Consider the following 22,651-nt stretch of genomic DNA (forward strand, 5'->3'; position numbering starts at 1 on the left):
AACTGAACACACAAACACACACCCTTTCGATCCCACCCACCTCACACCCTTTCACCCAGCCTACTCTGAAACACCCACACATCCGCTCCCCCACACAAAAAAATTCCAATTAATTCTGATAAATGGAGCCACCCCTAGTTTGGAAGAGGTGAGTGGTGACGCACATTCCCCTCTGGGTGAGGAAGCCCCCTGCATCTCTAAAACGCAGACTCTCAATCTGCTGAGGACCCACGCCCCTTCTTTATTTCTTTTTGACACTTTATTTTTTTAATAGTTTTATCACACAGATACAGAAGCACAGAACAGAAAAGAAAACAAACAAACAAATTGAATAAAATTAATACAAAAACTAAAAAACTTAACAACCATGGACAGGCTGGATTGCATTGATTCTACAGAGTGTTCCTGAGACATATACATTTTTCAAACATCGTCCTGTCATTGACATTTAAATAGAGTCCATTTCACCCATTTCTCTTCACATTGTTCTGCCTGTACTCTTAATCTATGCGTTAGCTGTTCCATCACGTACATCTCACTCACAATTTTCAGCCATTCATCTCGAGTTGGTGGGCCTGGTTTATACCATCATTTTGTAGTGGCTTTTTTGCAGGCCGCTATCAATATTTTGAACAAGTATCTGTCTGATCTTGACACAATATTTCCAGTCATATTACCTAAATTCAGTACTATACATGAATTAGGTACTTCATAACCTAGGATGTTGGCCAGAATCAAGTGCACATCCTCCCAAAACTGAATAATGTCTGTCTACATTTACAGCTCCACATTTTCTCCAACATGGTTGTGATACTGACACAAATGTGCTCCTATGTTTGGGGGTGACAGCCCCTTCTTTCCTGATGACCTGTCCACTGTGACCTCCTCCCACCTGGCCCTGACCTGGTGGCAGATCGGGTCTAGAGTCTGGCCCTTTCTGGCACGGGTGTGCCTCATCAGGGTGGAATCACAGTCGTCTGTGGTGCCACTGAAACCCTCCCTAGCCTCCAGAATTACGTTCTTATACAAATCTACCATTTTGTAGAGCATCTGTAGAAAGAGGCCTGGCATCTAAACTACTTCCCATACCTCCCTTGAGTGTTAGAATATTCAAAGCAAAGGAGCTATTTCCCATCTCAAGGTCAGACACTTGACATATATTGACATTGTAGCCAGCTCTTTCCTCAGTGCACATCACTTGGTGAAATGAGCGCAGGCTGCATGCAGGGTGGTATCCTGTGGCGGCATGGGAGGGGGACTTCCTGCCTCTAGCCCGGATGGGTGGGACCTGAAATTTCCAGATCCTTGGAGCTTCCGGTGTTTTAGTTCACAGGACCAGCCCAGCAGAGGTGATTGTGCTTTTCTGCCCCCCCCCCCCTCTCCCTCTCCCTTTTTTTACTGCTCAGAACTGACCAGTCATCTGATCCTGATGGAATGTGACCTCAGGTTCCAATGGGACTCTGATAATTAGATTTTTTTTGTGTTGTTATGGTGATCGAGCAGAGCAGCCTCAAAGCTCATCCATCCTGCAGAGATACACAGGATCAGCTTGACTTCAAAGCCCGTTACCATGGATACATGTCAGACAGCTTACCCTTTGACCTCTTGAAATCATTTGTTCACTTTGCAGTTACCAGAAGGAGGTTGCCAGGCCCTGATAATACAAATAGTTTCAAGGCCGGCCGAGACCAGACTGAGTTTTTCATTTAATGGCCAAGAAACTAAAAGTAACACCAAGTTAAAGCAAATAAATGTACCACTGCAGAGGTAGACCAGGCTTCAAGCACTTTGCATTCTTTTCAGCCAAAACATTTCTCTGAGTTATTTTCTTTCTTATACCAGAGCTGGAGAAATAACCATTCATGGAATAATGGTAATTTAGGTCACAGCTGTACAGTATACATATAATACCAATAATAATAATAATAATAATACAAATAATAATAATACTGAATACCAAAGGAACAAAGTCCATGTGTGCCTTGTGATACCATGTGTACCCCATATTTTAAGGGGTAACAAAATTATTTCATTCTTGTGGGGTGAAAGTCCCTGAACAGACAAAATGCAAAACAATCTTTACATTTTAGTTATGTGGATTGATCACTGTGGTATCACCATGACAGCTTTACTGTGTATGATATTCAATACAACATAATAACCCTCAAATACATTCTAGCAGTACTAGCAGTACGAATTGGGGGTACTGTTATTAATGGAATGCACAGCAACATGAATTTGTAGTCCAATAAGTCATTTTATTCAAGTATGTCCAACCCATAGACATGTGCAGTTAAGTCACTTTGCTACACTTATCTATGGAATAATTCCTTTACTTACAACAACACTACAAGTGCAGGTCTGAGCATAGTTGAAATACTAAAGAAAACCTCAATTCTGTCATCATCATATTTCAACAAGGACATGCTGCACTTGGCTGACATACAGAGAAATAGGGGGAGCAGACCTTTCCTCAACCCCTCCACACACACACTGTCCATATCAGTACCCAACAGTCACAAACACACACACACACTTACTTCGGTACATCTTCAAAGACCGGAGAACATTAATCTACGGTCTACCTGTAGACCAAATCACAGATCAGCCCTGCCTGCTTGTGACCTCTACATGGTGCTGCATGGAGGTTAGCATTTTTCCAAATCTCCTTGAGTGTAGCTGCTCCTCCCCGCCACAAGAAGGCAGTCTGGTCCTCTCAGAGGAACAAGTGGTGTGAGAATGGAGACTTTGTGGAGGTTTGTGAGACTCAGGTCGGACAGGGGGAGAGGATGCTGGGTGCTGCACGACACTTTAGAAAAGCGCAATCTCCGAGAATGTTCCAGATCTGCACGAGTTACGCCTCACAGAGGACAACAGGGAAGTCGACGTGGATGCATGGGTGAGCCAACCTCACAATTCCCTAGAGAAAGACAACCAGTACGGCTTTGAGTTTACATCGATATTGAAACTACAATCAGAAGCCAGAAATAGACTTTTTAGAAGCTTCTTATATTACGAAGAAACATGATATACATCCTGCTAACGCAGATGGAATTACCTGAGGTATGAGATTTTTCTGAATCCTCTTGAGTTTGGCTTTCTTACGGCCATTCTTCGTCACCACGGTCTCCTCATAAAACTCATGGGCCAGGTCACCATCCTCGTCATAGTACAGAGAACTACAGAAGAGGCACAGAGCACCAGACATGGAGTACTGAATGAATGATGATTTGACAAGAGAAACCTTTCACGTCGAGTACTCTCTGTCCAACTTTGCTGGGTCTGCCTAGGTTCTACTCAGCAGAAATGTAATTGTATAATTTCCATAAAACACTTCTTTTTATGGTTCAAATAAGGGAGCTTGATTTCTTTCAAAGAACTATTAGGAACTTTAAAGCAAGTTTAAATCAGCTACATTGAAAAAGAATACACAGACAATGCATGACTCACCTCCTCCTGGTAAAGACGAATGGGGTGGCATTCTTTAATCCCCGTTGTCGTGCCAAAGACTGGTCAATGACTTCACTAGCAGCGTCGCCTGCAGCCCCTGACCCACCAAAGGGCCACACACCTTTGGCTTTCGATCCACTCCCACCCATCCTCAATGACAATGGGACATTCTTCTTGGAGGTGCGAATGCCCTCGTCAATGGATGTTTGAGCTCAACCTTTTAACAGCTAGGGAACCTGAGGAAGAGAGAGGAATCAGAATGCAAATGCTGAAGTGGTAGCGATGTTTTACAGCATACAAATTACTCGGTTACCTATGGGTCCTTCAAAGTATCATATAGTATCATTTATATATCATCATAGTAGCTTACTAAACAGTGTAATAGTGAAATATTATATATTATAATTCACTATTACACTGTTTAGTAGGCTACTATGTGAAAGGGACCTTAAACGTTGAATTATCTATCATAAACCTTGGATTTTTACAAAACAGTAATGTAGTGAATCTTCAATAGCAATGAGGTTGGAGTGCAAACCTAATGCCTTACATCCCAGTACGCTCAAGTCAAACAGCTTGAGTTACACATTTGCAGCACCCATACAACGAATTCTGCATGACTATCCAATAGTTAATAACTCATTTAATACACTCATCAAGTTAATTTAACTAATGTCATGAAGTAACTGACTTCCTATCCCTATCTCCAATTGGACACACCTCCCTAACCAGCCAACGTCATCTTTCTGATATCTATGCTATTATCAAGTGCTAACCTCGTTAGCTTTGTGAACAATTTGCTAACTTTAATCTACATCGTATGTAGAGAAGCAAACTTATTTTCACATTACCTTCGCATGAAACAGAATGTCTCTATATATCCTAGCAAACGCAACGTGGTTTGAGAAGGAGTAACGTTAACCAGTAGTAAACACTATGAGCAACGTCAAGCTAGCTAGCTACCTAGCTAACGTTAGCTCTCTAATGTTACTACGTCAGCCACTTAGGATAACTAAGATTTTATGATTGCAGTTAGGTTACATTAGCTTTAAATCAACCTCATCATGAAGGCATGGCACCATTTATTTTTCTGCAAATGCATTCCCCCGACACGGACAACACTGTGGTCAACATTAGCTCGCTTGCTTGTTACTGGGATCTGAGGGATTAAATGTCAAAAGGCTAACTTACCTATGCTAGCACAAGCAACGTATAAATTACATACAAACGTATCTCTAAATGCATGAACGATTCCGAGTGCCAGAGTGCCTTAATGAACAGTTACAACAACAACAAAACAGTATCAACGAGTAAAAGCTTCTTGGCAGTGTTGGTGGTCCCGTCAGGTCGTCAGTAATACATTAGCTAGCTAGGACAGCACTCGCTTATTTTACCTGAACAATCTGGCTATCAAATCAAATGAATACGACTATCTACGAAACCAATAGATACAATAACCCCCTCCCTTAAAAAAAACATGATGCACTTCAATTACTGTGACCATACGTACTGTATAAAAATCATATCCCCGGGCCAAAGCTGTGGACAGGTAGGCTTTTGCGTCACGAAGAGATGCTGAAACCAAACCAAAGAGCTTTCAGTCCGCTAGCTCTTGTCAGCTGTGAAACTCCTGAACTACTTCATGAACGGATGGTATGCACTTCAATTGCGCAGACGACGCTACTCCGTGTTCTCAAGCGTATGGTTTCATTGCTTACTTCAATAACAGTAACCATCAAAAGAGATACAATTCTGGTAGCCTTGGCACAATAAAACAAATTCGTTTTAAAACAAAGTCATTGTTAAGACACATGTATTTCCCATAACCCTACAATACAGAGACACAGACGTTTGCTGCAGTAAATATCTTTTATTTAACAGTTTGTCTTCCATAGCTGACAAAACAAATGGTGGAGTAACACATTTCATAGCAACTTCTCAATTTTATCTGTAGTAATTAGACAAATGGGTAGCTGTGGAATGTGTTTGATAATGTGCAATTCCAATGTCTTTGTAAGTGTGTCATTGTGTGTTTGTGTGTGGGTGTGTGTGTGTGTGTGTGTGTGTGTAAACACATGTTCTAACCTGTGTAAAGGGCTGCCTAATGTTCTGTGTGTATTTGGATGTATTGAGGAAAGTCCTTACAGGACTCGCCCCACATGTATTAACATTTTCAACACCAAATCCCAATCATTCAGAAGGTCACACATGTACCCAACATGTAAAACAGACAAACAGACAAAAATATTGACAAACAAGCCATTCACTCATGAGCACACCACTCAATGAGGAACAGACACATTTTTTCGAAGCTGATGGGGATGGATGGACTCCACCACCAATCAGTTCAGATCCTCAGCAGTCACTCATGCTGCTGGTTTCTCACATGCTCACTGCACGCGCTCACACAGGCTCAGTTCTCAGACACGACTCTTTTCCTCTCCCATCTGCTGTTAATCATTCGCTCATTCATACGCTCCTCCAGACATAACTCACTCTCACATGTCCAAGGCACAACTGCTATTGCTCTTTCTCTCTCTTGTTCACTCACACAGTCATTCCCTTGAATTTGTCAATCCTCTCTGCTGACAGAGAGGAGGGGGGGAGTGAAGGCCTATCCACGTCGTCGTCTTTGGATGCAGCGGTGACTCAGGAGCCACCTAGTGGCCGCAGGTCAACATTGCAGGTAATCCCACGCTGAACTGGGAAGGGCATGGAGGTGCCCCTCAGCCAGGCTTAGAGCCAGGGAGGGCTTCCTGTAAGCGTTCACGAGCTCGGGTGTAGCGCAGAATGATCTGCTTCACGTGCTCCTCTTCCTCACGTTTCAGCATGCGGACGAAGTTTTGGAGCTCAGGCTGAGAGAAGGCGTGCCACTAGGGAAAGATTGGAGGTGTTAATAAGGACTGAGGATATTCATGCACATCTTATCAGGTGTTTGTGTAATATAGTCAAAGACCATATACAAAAAAATGCAATCAATTTCAAATCCTCAGTGTATAGCATAAAGAGTGCATACTTAAACTCCTTTTCCATGTGAGAAAACATGTGTATCATATAGAAGGGCTGGTTCAAGTCTAATGTATGTATGTATGTATGTATAAGCACAGAGAAGTCAGCTGATGTACTCACATTAACCTCTCCTGTCTCGTTCTCCCTCAGCACCAGGCTGAGGACATTCTCATTGGGTCCGGCACACAAACGCAGGTGGAGCGGACGCTCGTCATCGGGAAGCTTACGCAGGTACACTAAGAGGAAGAAAGAGACAAGGACAGAAGCATTATAATCTGATAATCTAACCCCAACACCATAAATATAATCTTAACAATGCTCAGTTCAAATGTTCCATTTTTAAAGTGGGCTTTTGAAAATATAGTACTGTCAGTGATGTGACGTCTATCCACGAGCTATGTGGTGTCCAGGACTCACCTTGGTCGTGACGCTCACTGCGCTCAAACAGGGCAAACTTGGCCGGGTTGTCCAGCACGGTGAATTTCTTGAGCAGGGCCTGGATGACCTCGCGGGAGCTGGTGCGTGAGCTGATGTGCAGGTGCTTGGCTGTGTCCTTGGGCAAGTAGAAGGAGGTGCGCCGCTTCAGGGCGCTCCCAGCTGCTGTTTTACTGCGGCCAGGGGAGTCCTGAGCGGACGGAGCCTTTCTGGGTGGAGGCACGGACACAGGGCGCACCAGCTTCAGATGGACCTTGATGAAACCTGTGTACGAGCCATCTTTGTTCTGTGGAAGAGAAAGAGGACACATTACATTTAAATAGGAGTGCTTTTATGAACGTTTCGGGGGGGATTAGAGAAAATAATAGTGTTCATTGTTTAGTATGTGTGTGTATAACTATTCTCCTACCGATGACATGAAGAGGTTGCTGTTGATCTGGGCATTGTACTCCTTCACCTTCTTCTGGATGTCTGCAGCTGTCAGCTCCTGCTTTCCCAATTCGATCTGTTCATCCTTATAAAGAAAAGAGATAAAGAAATTACTCTTGGGATAGAAAACCATCTATAATGACAACGACAAATGAAGATGGATATTTTGTGTCAGATTTAAGGGTGAGCCCTAAAATCTCTTAACAAGGAGGGGTTTAAGAGGTGGACACTGGTCATCACATCCACATTGGCTCCCATTAAAGCCTTCAGAGCTTGGTAAAAAAAAAAGGTTGTCTTCAGGGTAAGGAAATACAATTATATTTTCAGAGGTGTAAACTCAGTTGAAACTTGCATGTGCAGTACTTCACCACTAGATGTCAGTAAATGAGGGGGAAAAGTGTGGCATTGTCTTCCCCCCTGAATACATAATGTTAAAAAGTTTTTAACACCCAACCCACATTGTCTGTTACCATGGGGATTCAGGTCATCACACAACAAGAGAGGCTTACACAGCTGTGACCTCCTGGTTCTGCTGACTCACCTAATTTAATCTAACTTTCTCAGGGCTGTTTGTCAAACAGGTCTGCTCAAGTTGGAAATGTACCAAGATCATTTTACCGCACGTCATGATGCATGGCACCAGCACAGTTTAAAACGAATACACCCTAATGCCTGACGCAGCAGTGGGAGAGAGGTATACAGCACGTTCACATCAACGCTAATCACGTGTGGCTTGACAGAAGACCCGTGGGAAACTGCTGTTCCATTCTCTACACCCCTCCCCACCTTTGCCCCCCCTCCTGGCAGCTGACTGAACAACTGTCCACAGACAACCGGTTCAACTGTTTTTGTCCGTCCCTCTCCAGCCTCAGGGCTGCGGTTGCGTGGTACTGTTCTCGGTGCCGGTTTATTTAGGCAGATGCAGTACTTTTGTAACCCGAAACCACTTTGTGTAGCGTGTACACATGGAAATCACGGGCCATGGGACTCTGCTGCTGTTAACCTCCTGTTGCATCAGCCCTCTAACTTCCTGTCCGCATGGCTGGCCTGATGACCATGACGTCAATGCTATCCAATCAGAGCCCTCGTTTCAACCTCCCCCCAAAGGATAGGACGTGACTACTGGGCTGCTGCAGCTGTCCGTCAGGCTTTGGCTCCAACATTCTTTAGGCTTGTGATCATTTGCTAAAAATAGTTACGTTTCCCTCCTCCCACTTCCCTTCAGGAGAACAGCGCCCTTGTTCAGCTGCGCTCTGGGGCGTGGGAGTCAGAGTATACTCTTCCTCCTTGTGCCCCGTCATCTCTCAGGCATTTTACTATCCGTTTCAATCATCAGTCAATTATGTGTTGTTCCCAACATTATGGGGATTTGTCATCATACGACGGTTTACAGGTTACTTCAAAATGCAGCAAAAGTAGTGTGTTATTTTACATTATTCATGGACAAGGATAGCATCACATAGCCTACAACATCCTGAACACATTACTTTGCCTATTATATACACAATGAAGTGCTAACTCCTTCAGTCACTTAGGAAGTGACTGTAGCTTTCGACCTAAATACATAAGAATGATGAACACACTGTAAATGACACATAAGCTTATCTTTTCAATGACATTCATTCCTTCATTCAAAATGGGCACATGCAGCATTTACCTAGGTCAACATGTCTGGGCGGAACAGTTAACTGATGACTTGTGTTATTGCTACAGCCATCACTGAGGATCATAAAGTCTGGCAATTGGTATTAAATCAATAACCAATAAGCCTAATAGCAGGCAAGTGACCGTTAACAGAGTTAAATCGATGACCAGTGAAGATGGTGCATGTGAGGGTAGTGACAGAGAGGAGAGTAATGATCACATGTGAGTGTGTGTGTGTGTGTGCGCACACACACACACACACTCTATTAAGTCAAATCAATTTAGCCTGACAGTGAAAAGTGCATCAGACAATCAGTGAGTTGTCTGTGGAAATGACTGCCCAGTGATTCACTACCAGGAAATCAGGTCAGAAAGTCACTGGCCATTATCTTAAATCTTAGCTGTTCAAGATGGACGTCTGGCTAGATAAAACTCATGTTGCCAGATTATACTGGTTTCTCATCTTGTTGTGTAGAATGGTTTGATTGAAAGGGACGTCCACTGATACCCAACCTGTGAGGGAATCTCATAGTCTAATCTTATTTATCGCCATATTCCAAGTCAGTAGACTTTCACGATGATACAGATAATGTTTCATGAGTGTTTCATCGCTGACAAACTCTAAAAAGAAATAAAACATTTCCTGTGAGTCAGAGCCTCTCCCACACTATAACTACAGGCCTGTGTCATTTAGAAACAAATGATTTCCAAAACATTGTCGTCTTCAAGCCTTAGTTACAAACATGAAATGGTAACTGTACAACTTCACAGAAGTGCTGAGAATATAATAGATCCACCAATTTTCCTTTCCTGTAAAAATGAAATCCTACTCAGTTGAAGGTGGGACTTCAAATATGTAAACAAAGTATACAGTGGTGCAAATAAAGCTACAGGTTACTGTCCAAATCATAATTTAACTATGCTGTAGCATATCCGAAGAACTGGGCAATATCAGGCCACTATTAAGGTGCTTCTGTGGTGCTCAACTTTAATACAAACATTACAAACAGCTGGGGTCAAAATCAAGACGGCACTCCACCCTAACCACGAGGAGTGGCGGCAACAGGATGTTCTCATTCAGCATTGTTCGAACAACTAACGTTAGCGAACATGTTACAGCCTGAAGTACGAATGTTACTATATTGTGCCCACGCAGTGTGTTTATAATTGTATCAATGATGCCAATGGCTAAAGAAACATACTGACGCGGAACATGAAAACATGTCACAAGCGCTAAAGCTATAAGGAAATTGCCTAAATAGTTTTCAAAAGTCAAGGTACAAAGTACCTTTTTACACATTAAAGTGCTGGGTATGTTGATAAAATGTTTCACTCATGAATAGACTCACCTGCTCTTTCTTGGGTTTACGTATGAAGGATGTGCGTGCAGTGTAGTACTGCTCGAATTCCGTGTCCGAATCCTCCTCACTACAGTAACCACTACTTGTGGAGCTACCCCATGTTTTTTCGAACGATGGGGTCTGCTCTGCCACGTTTGTCTTACTCATTTTTTAAGAAGAAACGAAAGGGACAACACCTTAATTCGACTAAAATGCCCAACACTATCGAACAACTTTCTATTTCGTTTGGGGACCAAACTTTTTCTATGCAACTGCTCGATACACGACTGAGATACTATATTCGCAAAAATGTTCTAAATGTATCAGAAAAATGTCGATATCTCCTTAAGATGTATACAAATTCTCTGAGCTAACTTCTGATTTCTCTGCTGAATCTCCGTGCGTAATGTTACTAAAAAGCTTGACCCACGTTGGTGTAGTCGGCGATTTTTTTTCTTTTTTTTTTGAACACAGGATGTTCGCCCCACCCGGCCGTTGGGATTGGAAAATACACAAACCCGGCCGGGACCTGTTATGATTGGCTGACGAGAGGAACTTCCAACTCGACAGTCCTGACGCTCTCTGCACCCACCATTTTACCTGCTAACCCAAACTGTTGCAACACATGGGATTCAAACAAACATATTTTTGGATGGGGGATTGCAACGGGCTGGCAACTTATAATAAACAATTAGAAAGAAAAGCCTCAGCTGCACGGGTTGAGATTATAGCTAACGACCCTATGGTATTTGAATGGCAAGCACACATTGTTTTATTATAGAATAATTTCAGGCCATTATTCATTTAGCTTTCATAATATTATCTCGACTATGGCTCTTAGTAATAAAAGAGGAATTTGAGTTTATTTAATCCGTAATTATTGTGCTTACAGTGTACAAATATAAGACTGGACAGGTCAATGTGCCGTTAGCTACTTTCATTTAAAAATGTTTTAATGTACATATGTTTGCATGTGAACTGTGTGTGTGTATACACATGTGGACACATAGGTTACTATGTGCTACATCAAAAAAGAAACCCTTTTCAACATGAAATGTCCTCTCACCACATTTGTGTCTGATTCTATGGTGTCCTCCTCCTCCTCCTCCTCTGTGATGAATGCTTGGTCAGCCACAGAGCCCTGATCCAAACTGCAATCCAATTTGATGAGGGCGCGGCATCTGTAGTGACATGTGAATCTGCAATCTGAGACGAGGGAAAAATCGCATCAGTTCTATCAGTTGTTCATCTACAGTGACACCTCACTGCTAAAGTATGTATTCAGGTGAATACTTGAATCTATGAAAGGAATGATTGTTATCATGAATGAGAGGAAGCGAGTGTGTGTGCGTGTTTGAGTTAGCCAGCACGTTTTTATTGGACTTTATTATTTGTAACTAGTTGTCGACCAATTAATAGGTCGGCCGATTAATTGGGTCGATATTTGGCATTTTTAGTTAATCGGCATCGGCCGATTATGTAAAAAAAACAAAAAAAAAACAGTGTTCAGCAATTTTGTGTGTCATTTTTTTTTTTTAAACCAACATGATATCGCCATAATATATTGGCCATCGGCCGCCCTGTTCTCTAAATATCTGCATCGGCATCGGCCATTGAAAAACCCATATCGGTCTATCACTATTTGTAACCCACAGAAGACAATCCACAAATGTATACCATGATCGCACAGCAATCTCAAAAACAATCTCAGCAAACCCTTGCAAGATCCTGGAGGAACTGGTTAGATTAGGGGCTGATATCCTTTGAATCACACTTCTAATATGGTGAGGGAAATGCCACATTCTGCATCATAACCATTAAGGTCGTAACGGCTCAGCTTCCAATTTCTGGTGTCTAGTAACCAACCTGAGGTGTGTCAGAAGGTGTGGTGTAATGGTGTGTCAGAAGAAGGTGTGGTTTCTTTCTTGTCAGGTCTTTTCAAAATCATTGAAAATGTGTTCTTTTCAAATTAGGTGAATTGAGATGATTGAATGAAATGTATAGAAGACTCATTGAATATCCCCAGGTCTTCTAGGTGTTCTTGTCTCAATTTTTTTTCAGTTATGTCTTATTGTTACGTCACCACAATAATGGAGACATGGCTATACTGTTTCCAAAACCATGACCAGGCCACTGTTGGCAAAACTTGGATAAAAACACACATTCATATTAAAATAATGTATGAAAAATCTGTCAATTACATTACTGATTCTGCAGCACTGGTGTCCATGATGTACTATGCGTATCATTGTTATTTTGCCTTCTTCACAACAAGAGAATCAGTCAAAGCTCAACCATTCACAATAATTCACACAGAGATGCCACCAAACCTACAGATAAAGACAATTGTGTACAACAGGTAGATCACTTCTTGCTGAGTGTGTTCAGTGCAACTAATCAAGCTCATTTGTTAATAACTTAAGTTGATATCACATACAAACTGCTACTTCTATAATTAAGTAGAAAAATGAGATTTAAAGAGGCTTCATTCCAACGAGCATTTATACACACAACACATTTTGTGATGTCTGAAGACTTCATTGCACAATATTGACCTCTTGTGGAGCAACAGGGCCATAGCAAGCATGCTGAAATGGCATCAGTGAGAGATTGACCTTAATTTAATGCTGAAGGTTATTTATTCTTAAATACCACATGAAGTGAAAATCAAAATGTCCTTACCAATTAGTATACGTAAGTAATGAATGGGAGTATATGATGACAGTATGTATTTTAAGTGTATATTTTGAAGAATAAAGCAACCTCAGGTACCACAATATACAATGTCTAGCACCATCTGTTCCTCCAAGGCGTACACACACTTTTTTTAAACTCGGCTCTTTTTGCTTCACAACATACACACACACTTCGTATACTGCTCGACCTGCAGTACTAAGACCAAACAGGAATGTTGAGAGTAATTGACGAGTCACGTTATGTAATGTGTGGCTGTTTCATATTTTCACCAACTAAGCAAAGAGCCCCCTACAAAGGGCCTAAATAAAGCCATATGCAGGAAAGACAACCACTCCAAAAACCTCCTCCAGTGAAATATGAGATCTTATGTAAAAGAACTAAGGAAATGAAATGTTGGTGTGTGTGTGTGTGTGTGTGAGAGAGAGTGAGAGACAAGGAGAGAGAATGAGTGTGTGAGAGAGATTTGACTTTTGAGAGAGAGAGAAAGAGGGGGGGGTGTATAGTGTGTGGTTGATGATGGAGGAGTTAGAAGAAGAGATTGTAACCTGACTGACAGCATGTTGAGCTTGCAGGGAAATGTGGTGCAGCACAAACCACCTCAGCAGCCTGCCTTTCCTCCCCACCTCTGTATGTCTGAAAATACACGCGACTCCTCTGACCACTTTCTTCAGCACATTGTTCCTGTTTTGCTCATAGGAAGTAGGTGATTCGCATTGACACTGACGTGCTACTGGTAATGCTAACACATAGACCGCGTGGCACCTTTGATACTGCGGTTAGAAATTTGTAAACTGCATTTCCACGGTCTTAAAGTGGAAACAAACATGACTAATTAATAACCAAATATCTACAGAAGGAATTCACTCACAACTGCTATTTTGTTGCAGGTGAGTTGGACACATTTTAAGTATTAATAAAAAAAACTCCCTGTTATATCATACTACTCACGTGAGTGTCTTCAAGCCAAAATATTAGTGTTCATGAACAAAGCTGATGTTTCTTTCAGTGTCCATGATGGACATACATGAAAAGACTGGCATGTTTGAATGAAGGTGACTGTTTTTAGTCACATAGCTGAACTATGAACATGCATTGGAAATCTGCAGTTGTGGCTCAAGGTTGGGCCAAATTACATTACTGTTCAACAAAACACCGACCAACATACTTTACTCCATTTTACTTCAACACTTTTGTAGACTTTTGTCTAATTTGTATCAGTGGATTGCTGACAGGGTAATTTAATCATTCACAGCAAATCCCTCACAAGTGAAAAGTCAACATCCTAGGGAGGACTTTGGCTGATTTACATAAATAAAATTAAAAAAAGGTGCGTTTACGTGGGACAGGCTGGAAATAATGGCTAATGATTCATGAGTCTCAGAGTTGAGGTTCATATGGGAGAATGTTCTCTCTCATCATAAAGGCTACTGTGAGATCCAAACAGTGAGAGCAGCAGCTGTAGGAGAGGATGGCCAACGCCTGACTCACAGCTCACTGTTGGGGTTTTCCACTGGAACGTTTGGCCGCGTCGAGCCGGGCTGTGCCGAGCCAATTTGCATTTCTGTTACAAGATGAATGGCGCCCAAACTGTGCCGTGCCACGCTCATTTTGGACCCTCTCCTGAGCAGGGCCAAACCGTGCCGCCTCTCCTGAGCAGGGGCAAACCGCACCGGCTCTCCTGATCAGAGCCAAACCACACCAGCTCGCCTTTTTGTATATCAAGACACTTACGATACAGATCTGGTTAAGAAGTAAAACATTTGGAAAGTTTGAATACAAAATATAGCAGTGATAATAAATGATAAACTTCCCACTGACATTGAATTAACAAAATAAACATATTCTCTCATTGTGACAAGTGGCATAAACTCGATAAATGCTATGGTTAAATAACACTGTTATCTGGAAAACTATCAAGCTGGCAAGCTAGCCCACATAGAATTAGAAAACATATGCTAGCAAAGATTCAGACTTAAGAATCAATTTTAACCTATCTATATAAAACACATTTGATAAAGATACTCAAATGTTTAACTTTTCTCCATGGGTTCATCAGTGTGTAACACATTTTTGGAGAGTTATCTGGTGCTCTAATAGCTGTTGGAAATAGAAGCATAATTATCATTAGCATAATCTCAGGTCATTTAGTTTAAAGTTTGGGGAGGCAATGACAGTATAGCAGCAGACCAGGAATTGGATTTGATCCCCGAAGACTGTTTGGAGTATCTTTGAACAAGACACTGAGTACCAAACTGTTTCCAACTGCTGGAAATAGGGGCTGGTCATGAAGGCCTCAACTGTAAGCAGGGTTGGGAAGGTTACTTTTGAAATGTCATATGTTACAGATTACTAGTTATCCTGTTAGAAATGGAATAAGTAATGTAACTTAGTTGCTAGTGTCATCACACCAAATCCAACTTTTTTGAAGTGCAGCGACACTTTCTTGTATTTGGACTTGGCCAAACCAAACAAAACTTCGAAAAACTAAAATGCTTTGTTCAAGCATTTTAAAGCCCCATTAGGTCTTGCACCCTGTGACACAAAGTTACATAGTGCAATACCAAGCGCACCTGGCGTACTGTGGCAGAGGCACAGACTTTAGTCAGTGTTCCATCAAAATGATTTTGAAGCTGTTATTTTAAGGTGAAATTGTTGCATAATGTTACTTTAAAAGCCCACCTCGAAGACAAAGTTTCTGACATATATAGAAAAGCTAGTCTGACGATGTCATACTCATAATTCTAGTCAGAATATGAGTCTGATACTGCTCCATTGGGCTGTGATTATGGGGCGTTTCAACCGAACTGGGAAAAAAATGCCCCTTCGCTCAATTGGATATACCTAGAACCAATCAGAGCGACGTAGTATGACCATAACGTAGACCATCGGGGCCAGCTGATACATTAAACTTTTACCGGATCCCGTAGGAAGGACGGCAAAAACATCTTTTCGATCGACAAATGCCTTGATCGCGTTTCTCTGTTCCTCTTTCAAAATGAATGTGCTGTCAATGTCTTCTAAAACAGACTCGAATCTCCACATTTCAGCTCTCCAGCAGCAGCCATGTTTGTTGAAAATCAATTCAACCCAAACGCTTTGGTGACGTGGTTGATTACGTTACGGTTGATCATCTGTCCATCATCGTATAAAGCCCGCCCTGACAATTTGATTGGTCTGGTCAAGTTTTTGATCGGGCATAATTTCTCCCCAACAGAGCAATGCCAGACCGAACTCCCCAACCTAAAATTTTGTGGGCGGGGCTAAGTTCGTCTGGCATCCAGGCTATAGAAAAGCATGTATTTTAGATGAACGTCTAACATAATGCACTGGAACAAAGGTGATGGCATCTGACTGGGGGTCATCAAAGAGTGCTACGGCCAAGCCCCAGGCTAGCAAAAAATACATTCTGGAGTCAGCAGTGTTAACTAGTATAATGACTTTGAACGACGTGTTCAACATACATGTTAGCCACAGTTTCTAGTATTTTAAATGAAAGATTTTAATCGATAGTCCCCTCTAAAACACACACGTACTCATGGCTGCCTGCAGAGGGAGAAAAACACAGCACTATGTTCTTCGACCTGTAAACAAACAATGAAATCTCGAGTTCCCCAATGTTTTCCTGTTGCAAAATGTACAGAAGCCTGGAGATGGATGATCTTTCCATTGACATGGAAATCTGGGTTCCCTTTACAAAATATATCTCACAATTCCTGTGAGTAGCCCTATACTGCACAGGCAGAATGTTTCTTCAGTTGTTTTAAAACTATTAAAAGCCTTTTGCATGCAACCATGTGAGAGAGCCTCGCAACTTGCACTACTTTTGAAACGTCAGAGTTGTTGTCTCAGAGTTATAGGCCTACAGCACGGCCACTTTGAATGTGAAATCAAAAACAGGCTGTTAGCCTTTTTAAGAATCCATCAATCAGTTGTATATCTACTGTGATATCCTCAGTGCCATGCCTGGTCCTGGCAGGAAAAGGCAATTTCAGCACCTAGGGATAGGACAGCTCACGCCCAGCCAGGACCATGACAACATCACATGACCTGGCGGCAGGTCAAGAGGAGTCGTCTCAGAAAGGACCCACACCTGACTCCCATCAGCTGATCCACCTGTTTGGCGTCAGGGCTCGTCACTGCTGGCTAGAAAAGAGGCACCTTGGCAAGGTAGAGGGAGAGAGAACTGATGTGTGTTTGTTGCTGATGGGTTGCTGGGCTACCAGTTCCGAGTGGGCGATGGACCAGACGACAAAGATTCATCCCTCCCTCTAAGAGCACGACTGCACCTCGGGATCCATGTGTGAGCTGGTGTCTGTGTGTGTCTGAAAGCACTATTACGGAAATAAAGAGCCCAACAACTGGGCCTGACTGACCACACCCTGTCTGTTGCCTGCCTCATTTTGCCACACTACATTAATGCAATCTACTGGGAAATGTATTGTGATGTTAATGCAGTGTGTTAATACATGTATTTCACATGTGTTGGACATTAAGTCTGTTTTGTGTCTACCTTTATCAAATGCCCACAGTTCAGTTGCTATTTGCGCTTGCATTATTATTATGGTTACATCCTGCGTATGCGGTAGCTTGTTTTATGTTTGCAGAAAACACACACGCTCTAACAGATATAATAAGCTTACAAAACTGTTGATTTATTCTTTTAATTGGTGGATCATTGATTTCCTTTCCCGCCAAACAAACTGAACTTTACAGACTACAGTCGATTATTCGCACCCATTGGCTGGAAAGGCCAGTTCTGTGTTACGTGATTGTAACACTTAGACTAAAGTTAGCCTTCACACAACTTTCATTTTTGTGTATCAATGATCATCTATCCACGATGATTAAGCACGTTGTTTGATGTGCTTTATTTTCATCGTAGCGAAATCGGTCATCGCCAAAAGTGGTGGGGACACATCCCCAACGTAACTGATGCCTATAGGCGCAGCGACCTCACAAGTGGGGCTTGTGATCACAGGCCTCTCACTCGAAAAATGCACTTACGCCAACAAATCACCAACCCCTTTTTTCGTTAGCCTGTCCAATGAAAACTGAAAATTATCCTTTGAAATCTTAACAACAAACTATAGCATATGTCCACCAGTAGGCTAGCTTACATGAGCCAGTTCAGAAACTTGCGTATCGATAGTTTTGTATTTTTTGTATCAGTTGTACAGCCTTTCAAGTGTTAACAACAGCCGTTTAAAAGGCTATTCTCATCCTGCTTCCGTTTCAAAACTTAACGAACGCTCATAACTGCTAAAATGAATCGTTATCGGGAAACGGGGATGCCTTAGCCTGGATACCAGACCGAACTTAGCCCCGCCCACAACATTTGAAGTCGGGAAGTTCGGTCTGGCATTACTCCATTGGGGAGAAATTATCTGCGGACAGACATTGCCGGACCAATCAAATTGTCAAGGCGGGCTTTATACGATGATGGACAGATGATCAACAGTAACGTAATCAAGCACGTCACCAACACACGAGTTTAATTCTTTTTCAACAAACATGGCTGCCGCTGGAGAGTTGAAATGTATAGATTCGAGTCCATTTAGACATTGACAGTGCATTCATTTTGAAAGAGGAACAGAGAAACGCGATTAAGGCATTTGTCAATCGAAAAGATGTTTTTGCCTTCCTTCCTACGGGATCCGGTAAAAGTTTAATTTATCAGCTGGCCCTGGTCACATACTACGTTGTTCTGATTGGTTGTAGGTAACCAATTGAGCGAAGAGGCATTTTTTCTCCTGGTTCGGTTGAAACACGCCCCATAATCACAGCCCAATGGAGCGATATCAGACTCATATTCTGACTAGAATTATGAGTATGACATCGTCAGGCTAGGGATGCCTGCCAGTTCCCTAAAAAAACGTTGCACTTCAGCTTTTCGTTAACTGACACATCGGCACGTCCACAGTGGCATGTGGACAGTGTTTTACACATTGTGTTCAGCACCTATTTGTCTGCACAGCAAAAGATCTATCTTCAGACATGCAGGAACAGCTTATTGAGCTTAAGAGTGATGGCAGGTTGAAACACTTTTCTGTCAAATTGCTCCCTTGCGACCTCCTGGGTGGCACTGATGCAGGAATAAGCCCAACTCCTGCAACCCTTGGCTCGATGTAGCCTAGGCCTACTTGTGCCTCAACAGCTATCCAGAACAATGTTTCACATAGCATAAATATCGGCTTTGTAGGAATAGTAACAATAGTAATATATTTAATTAATGTCTTAATCTTTGGTTTGTATAAGTACTGCTGAGGCAGGTAAATGGAATAGTCTACTGTTTACATTCCTCAAACCCCAGACAAGGACATAACCACTGTCAACACCTTTACCCCAGTATTTTCTACAGCCATTTACCAGTAGAAGCATGATCCTATAATGCTTGTTGTATGCCGTATATGTCGAATCTCTTGAAGATTAGTCGAATAACCTTTAAGTCTCAATTTGTCAATTTGTTTCTTAAACTTCACCACAAGCCACCATTTAAGGGCTTATTTTTTCAAAATGTTCTGATGGGGGGTGGGTGGGGTGTGGTGGTATGCTTTAGGGGTGTTTCAACCACCATCCGCCACTGGTTACTCCACAACCCTGACTGTTGGTGAGCAGAAGGCAAGAAACTTTCAGAGTTGAAAGGCACTACATAAATGCAGTGCATTAGTCAAACAGTATTGAAAGGTGTCTCAGTGCAAATGCTAATAGTATACATAGCTAGCCTAGCTAGAGGTGTGGTACAGGATCCCACAGTGGCCATCCTGGCAGGCTTGCTTTCCCATCTTTTCATTGCTCAGCCAAAGGGAACCCTGAGAGTCCCCCGCAGAGCCCCTGCCAGCCTGCAGCTATGCCCTGGCGGTGCCCATACAGTTCTCATTAAAAACCATTCAGAGGGGATGAATGGGCCTTCCCCATGAATGCTGGCCAGCGCACAACAAACCCATTGAGTCCTGCTGGGACGCACTGGCATGCAGGGGTCCAGTACAAGAGGAGGCCTGATGTATACATCAACCAAAAAAAACGTTCCAGGGCTGTTTTTGTGTGCGCCTGTCTCTGCATTCTGACACGACTATGTGCTGGATATCCTATTTAGATTGAGGGTTAGCTCTTTCCTGTGATAAAATTGCTCAAACCTCTTACTCAAACATCTCACCACAGAGGTCACTTGAAGACCCAACTCTTCAGAGTGCACTTCCCGTCCTAACTGGCACTTCGACTTGTGCGTAACTTGCTATTACAGCAGTTACATTTCTGCACTTCTTTTTCTTTTTTATTTCATTTTGTTATATTTCTTATGTAAAGTAGTATTTATTGTTACACCAGGTTCTATTGCTCGTAGCTTGAATATTCTCTCCCTTGTATGTCGCTTTGGGACAAAAGCGTCTGCTAAATAAATGACTAAATGTCTCTTCAGACTTTCTAAAACAGATGTGGGTGCAGTAACAAGTAAAAGCACACTGATAAAGGCAAAGCATGACACCCTTGTGTTCTTTTGAGTACATCCCTGTGCAGTAAACTGTTAAGATGTATTAATGCAATTTCCTGATGAATGTGTAAATCTGAACCATCATCGTCAACACCACAGTTACCATGCCTGCCACAAAGTAAAGTGGAGGAGAACAGCGACTTGGCAGAGATCCATTTGTATGCACTTCTTAACATAAGAAACGGATTCTTGTGGAGGAAAACTTCTGTCTCTCTGTCCCTGATGTACATATAAACACGCAAAGCCACACTCGTAGTGTTCCAGTAGAATACTCACTGACGCAGCGCAGACTCTGCTTGTACAGGCCCCAGATGAAGTCTCCACACAGGTCGCACCAGGTGGGCTGCGTGTGGCTGCAGGGCTGGAAGTCATGGCCCTCTCCCCCCTCTTCCACTAACTTTGGATCGGCCACCCCGATCCCGACCTCCTCCCCCGGCTGGGTGTCTGCAGCGATCCCCCCCAGCAGCCGGATGATCCGCACGCGACTCAGCAGCTCCGGAACCCTCCCGGGGGTCAGACGCATGGCGTTGACCCGCTCCAGGCGCGCGGTGCGGGACGCGGAAGGCAGGGTCAGCTCGATGCGGTCCCCTGCCCTCAGGTCCTGCAGCTCGATCAGCTCTCCTGCTGACATGGTGCTTCACGAGCTGTGCTGATTCCTCATGCACTAAGGACCTTGTGGTTACACAGACATCAAGTATCCACATTCATGCCCTGGGAGAAAGAACACCCAAATCTCAGGAAGACCACAACATTCTCAACACAGTCAGTGGGCAATCTGAACTCATATTATGTTAATTCTTTGAATAAATAATTCAATATTTGTATGACTGAATCTCTGTATAATTACAAGACAAACTGTATTTGCATAACGTTAGAATGATGTCGCATTGCTCCTGTTATATGATTAGCTCCACAAAATCATACATTGAAATTGAAACCATGCTAATTGAGGCACTCTGAATATTGAGAACAGGATGTTCCAAGTGGACCGTGAACATTGCTGAGTGCACATCCAAATGCATACTGTTGTTACCAGAACATAGTTTAAGGTACTCTGGCTCATTGGTTGTGGAACTGCTGAACAGGGCAAGCCACAAAGGAGAACTACACAACACAATACACTCTTTAATGTGCAGCTCTTGACATGTGTTCAACAGCCCTGTAAGTGCATTTCTTGGCGGCATGACTGGCGTGTCAATGACCCTGGAGACCCACCGCTCACTTTTTATGTAGCCTAAGCACAACTGTTTGGAAATCTGGATGAAGCACAATACTGAGTCAGTGTTGGCAATGAGAGACAGAAATAAATTCATAGAACAAGAAACTACCTTGGGTGTTGTTGGTGAGGGTAGGCTACAATCAATCGGAGGAGCGGTGTGGAGAGGTCGGGTTCTTCATGCTCATCCTGTTGATCACAGCCAGCTAGTGCGGTGGAAGTAGTTTTAACTATTCTGTATTTTAATCGTAGGAAGTATTATGCAAATCAGCATTTTGCATTAGATGGGAAACAAGAAATCAAAGCAGAAATAATTTAAAAGGCAGTTTTTTTCAAGGTAAGTAAGCTAAAATCCACAACACGGAGAGAGAACTGATACTTATTTGTGTCATCATCAGATAATCAAACACCTACCGAAAACGTCCACAAATAGTCTACATTGAAGTGTCCTTCGGATAGCCAACTCGGTCTGATGTCCATGTGATGACAAACTTGTTCTTGCTCCTCTAGAAGGTTAAAAAGCGGTCCGCTGAACTGGTGCAAATATTTCTCCTCCGCTGAGCATTCTTCAAAAAAGTTTCTTTAACTCACGTAACCCCCGAAACCGCTGATCGTCGCAGTTACACTTTTCTGGAGCCCACAAGCAAATGCCCCTTTTCATATTAAAACATCCTGCAGCTGTCAGGTTAACATGATCGGCATAACTGTCCCGAATGCCTCAAGGCGTTAGGTGGCTTCCGGTAGGTCGACCCCGTGCTGTCCTATAGCCCTCCTCTCCTCTTCTGAATTCGCTCGGTCTTCGAGACCCCTCCTCCGATCACTAATCGGACATTACATGCGAACTTCTGTCATGTGGCCAACTTTCCAAAGCGTAAAAGGATCTGAGCAATTGAAGTCCGATGCCCTGCCCCAAAATGTATCCTGAAGACATATTTTAAGAAAATT

The 22,651-nt window shown here is 42.7% G+C and overlaps 2 protein-coding genes across 3 annotated transcripts; both read right to left on the reverse strand.

Annotated features, from left to right (window-relative positions):
• Positions 1-2,237: 2,237 nt before the first annotated feature.
• On the reverse strand, positions 2,238-5,114 carry tusc2a (tumor suppressor 2, mitochondrial calcium regulator a). Of its 2 annotated transcripts, none has more exons than XM_012822689.3 (4): positions 4,961-5,114; positions 3,451-3,686; positions 3,059-3,179; positions 2,238-2,920 (listed from the first exon to the last, which is right to left on the reverse strand). In XM_012822689.3, exons 2-4 carry the CDS (start codon positions 3,597-3,599, stop codon positions 2,855-2,857), a joined length of 336 nt encoding a protein of 111 aa, XP_012678143.1. In that variant the 5' UTR covers positions 3,600-3,686; positions 4,961-5,114; the 3' UTR covers positions 2,238-2,854. The 2 variants fall into 2 exon arrangements, with proteins under 2 accessions (XP_012678143.1, XP_031424163.1); XM_031568303.2 differs by lacking the exon at positions 4,961-5,114 and adding an exon at positions 4,642-4,947.
• A 191-nt stretch (positions 5,115-5,305) lies between these two features.
• Positions 5,306-22,484, reverse strand: LOC105895968 (ras association domain-containing protein 1). Its single transcript, XM_031568295.2, has 8 exons — positions 22,121-22,484; positions 21,819-21,941; positions 20,767-21,201; positions 11,374-11,513; positions 7,304-7,408; positions 6,877-7,180; positions 6,580-6,695; positions 5,306-6,323 (listed from the first exon to the last, which is right to left on the reverse strand). Exons 3-8 carry the CDS (start codon positions 21,119-21,121, stop codon positions 6,177-6,179), a joined length of 1,167 nt encoding a protein of 388 aa, XP_031424155.1. The 5' UTR covers positions 21,122-21,201; positions 21,819-21,941; positions 22,121-22,484; the 3' UTR covers positions 5,306-6,176.
• Positions 22,485-22,651: the final 167 nt, after the last annotated feature.

Source organism: Clupea harengus, chromosome 5, assembly GCF_900700415.2.
Source record: "Clupea harengus chromosome 5, Ch_v2.0.2, whole genome shotgun sequence".
NCBI lineage: Eukaryota > Metazoa > Chordata > Actinopteri > Clupeiformes > Clupeidae > Clupea > Clupea harengus.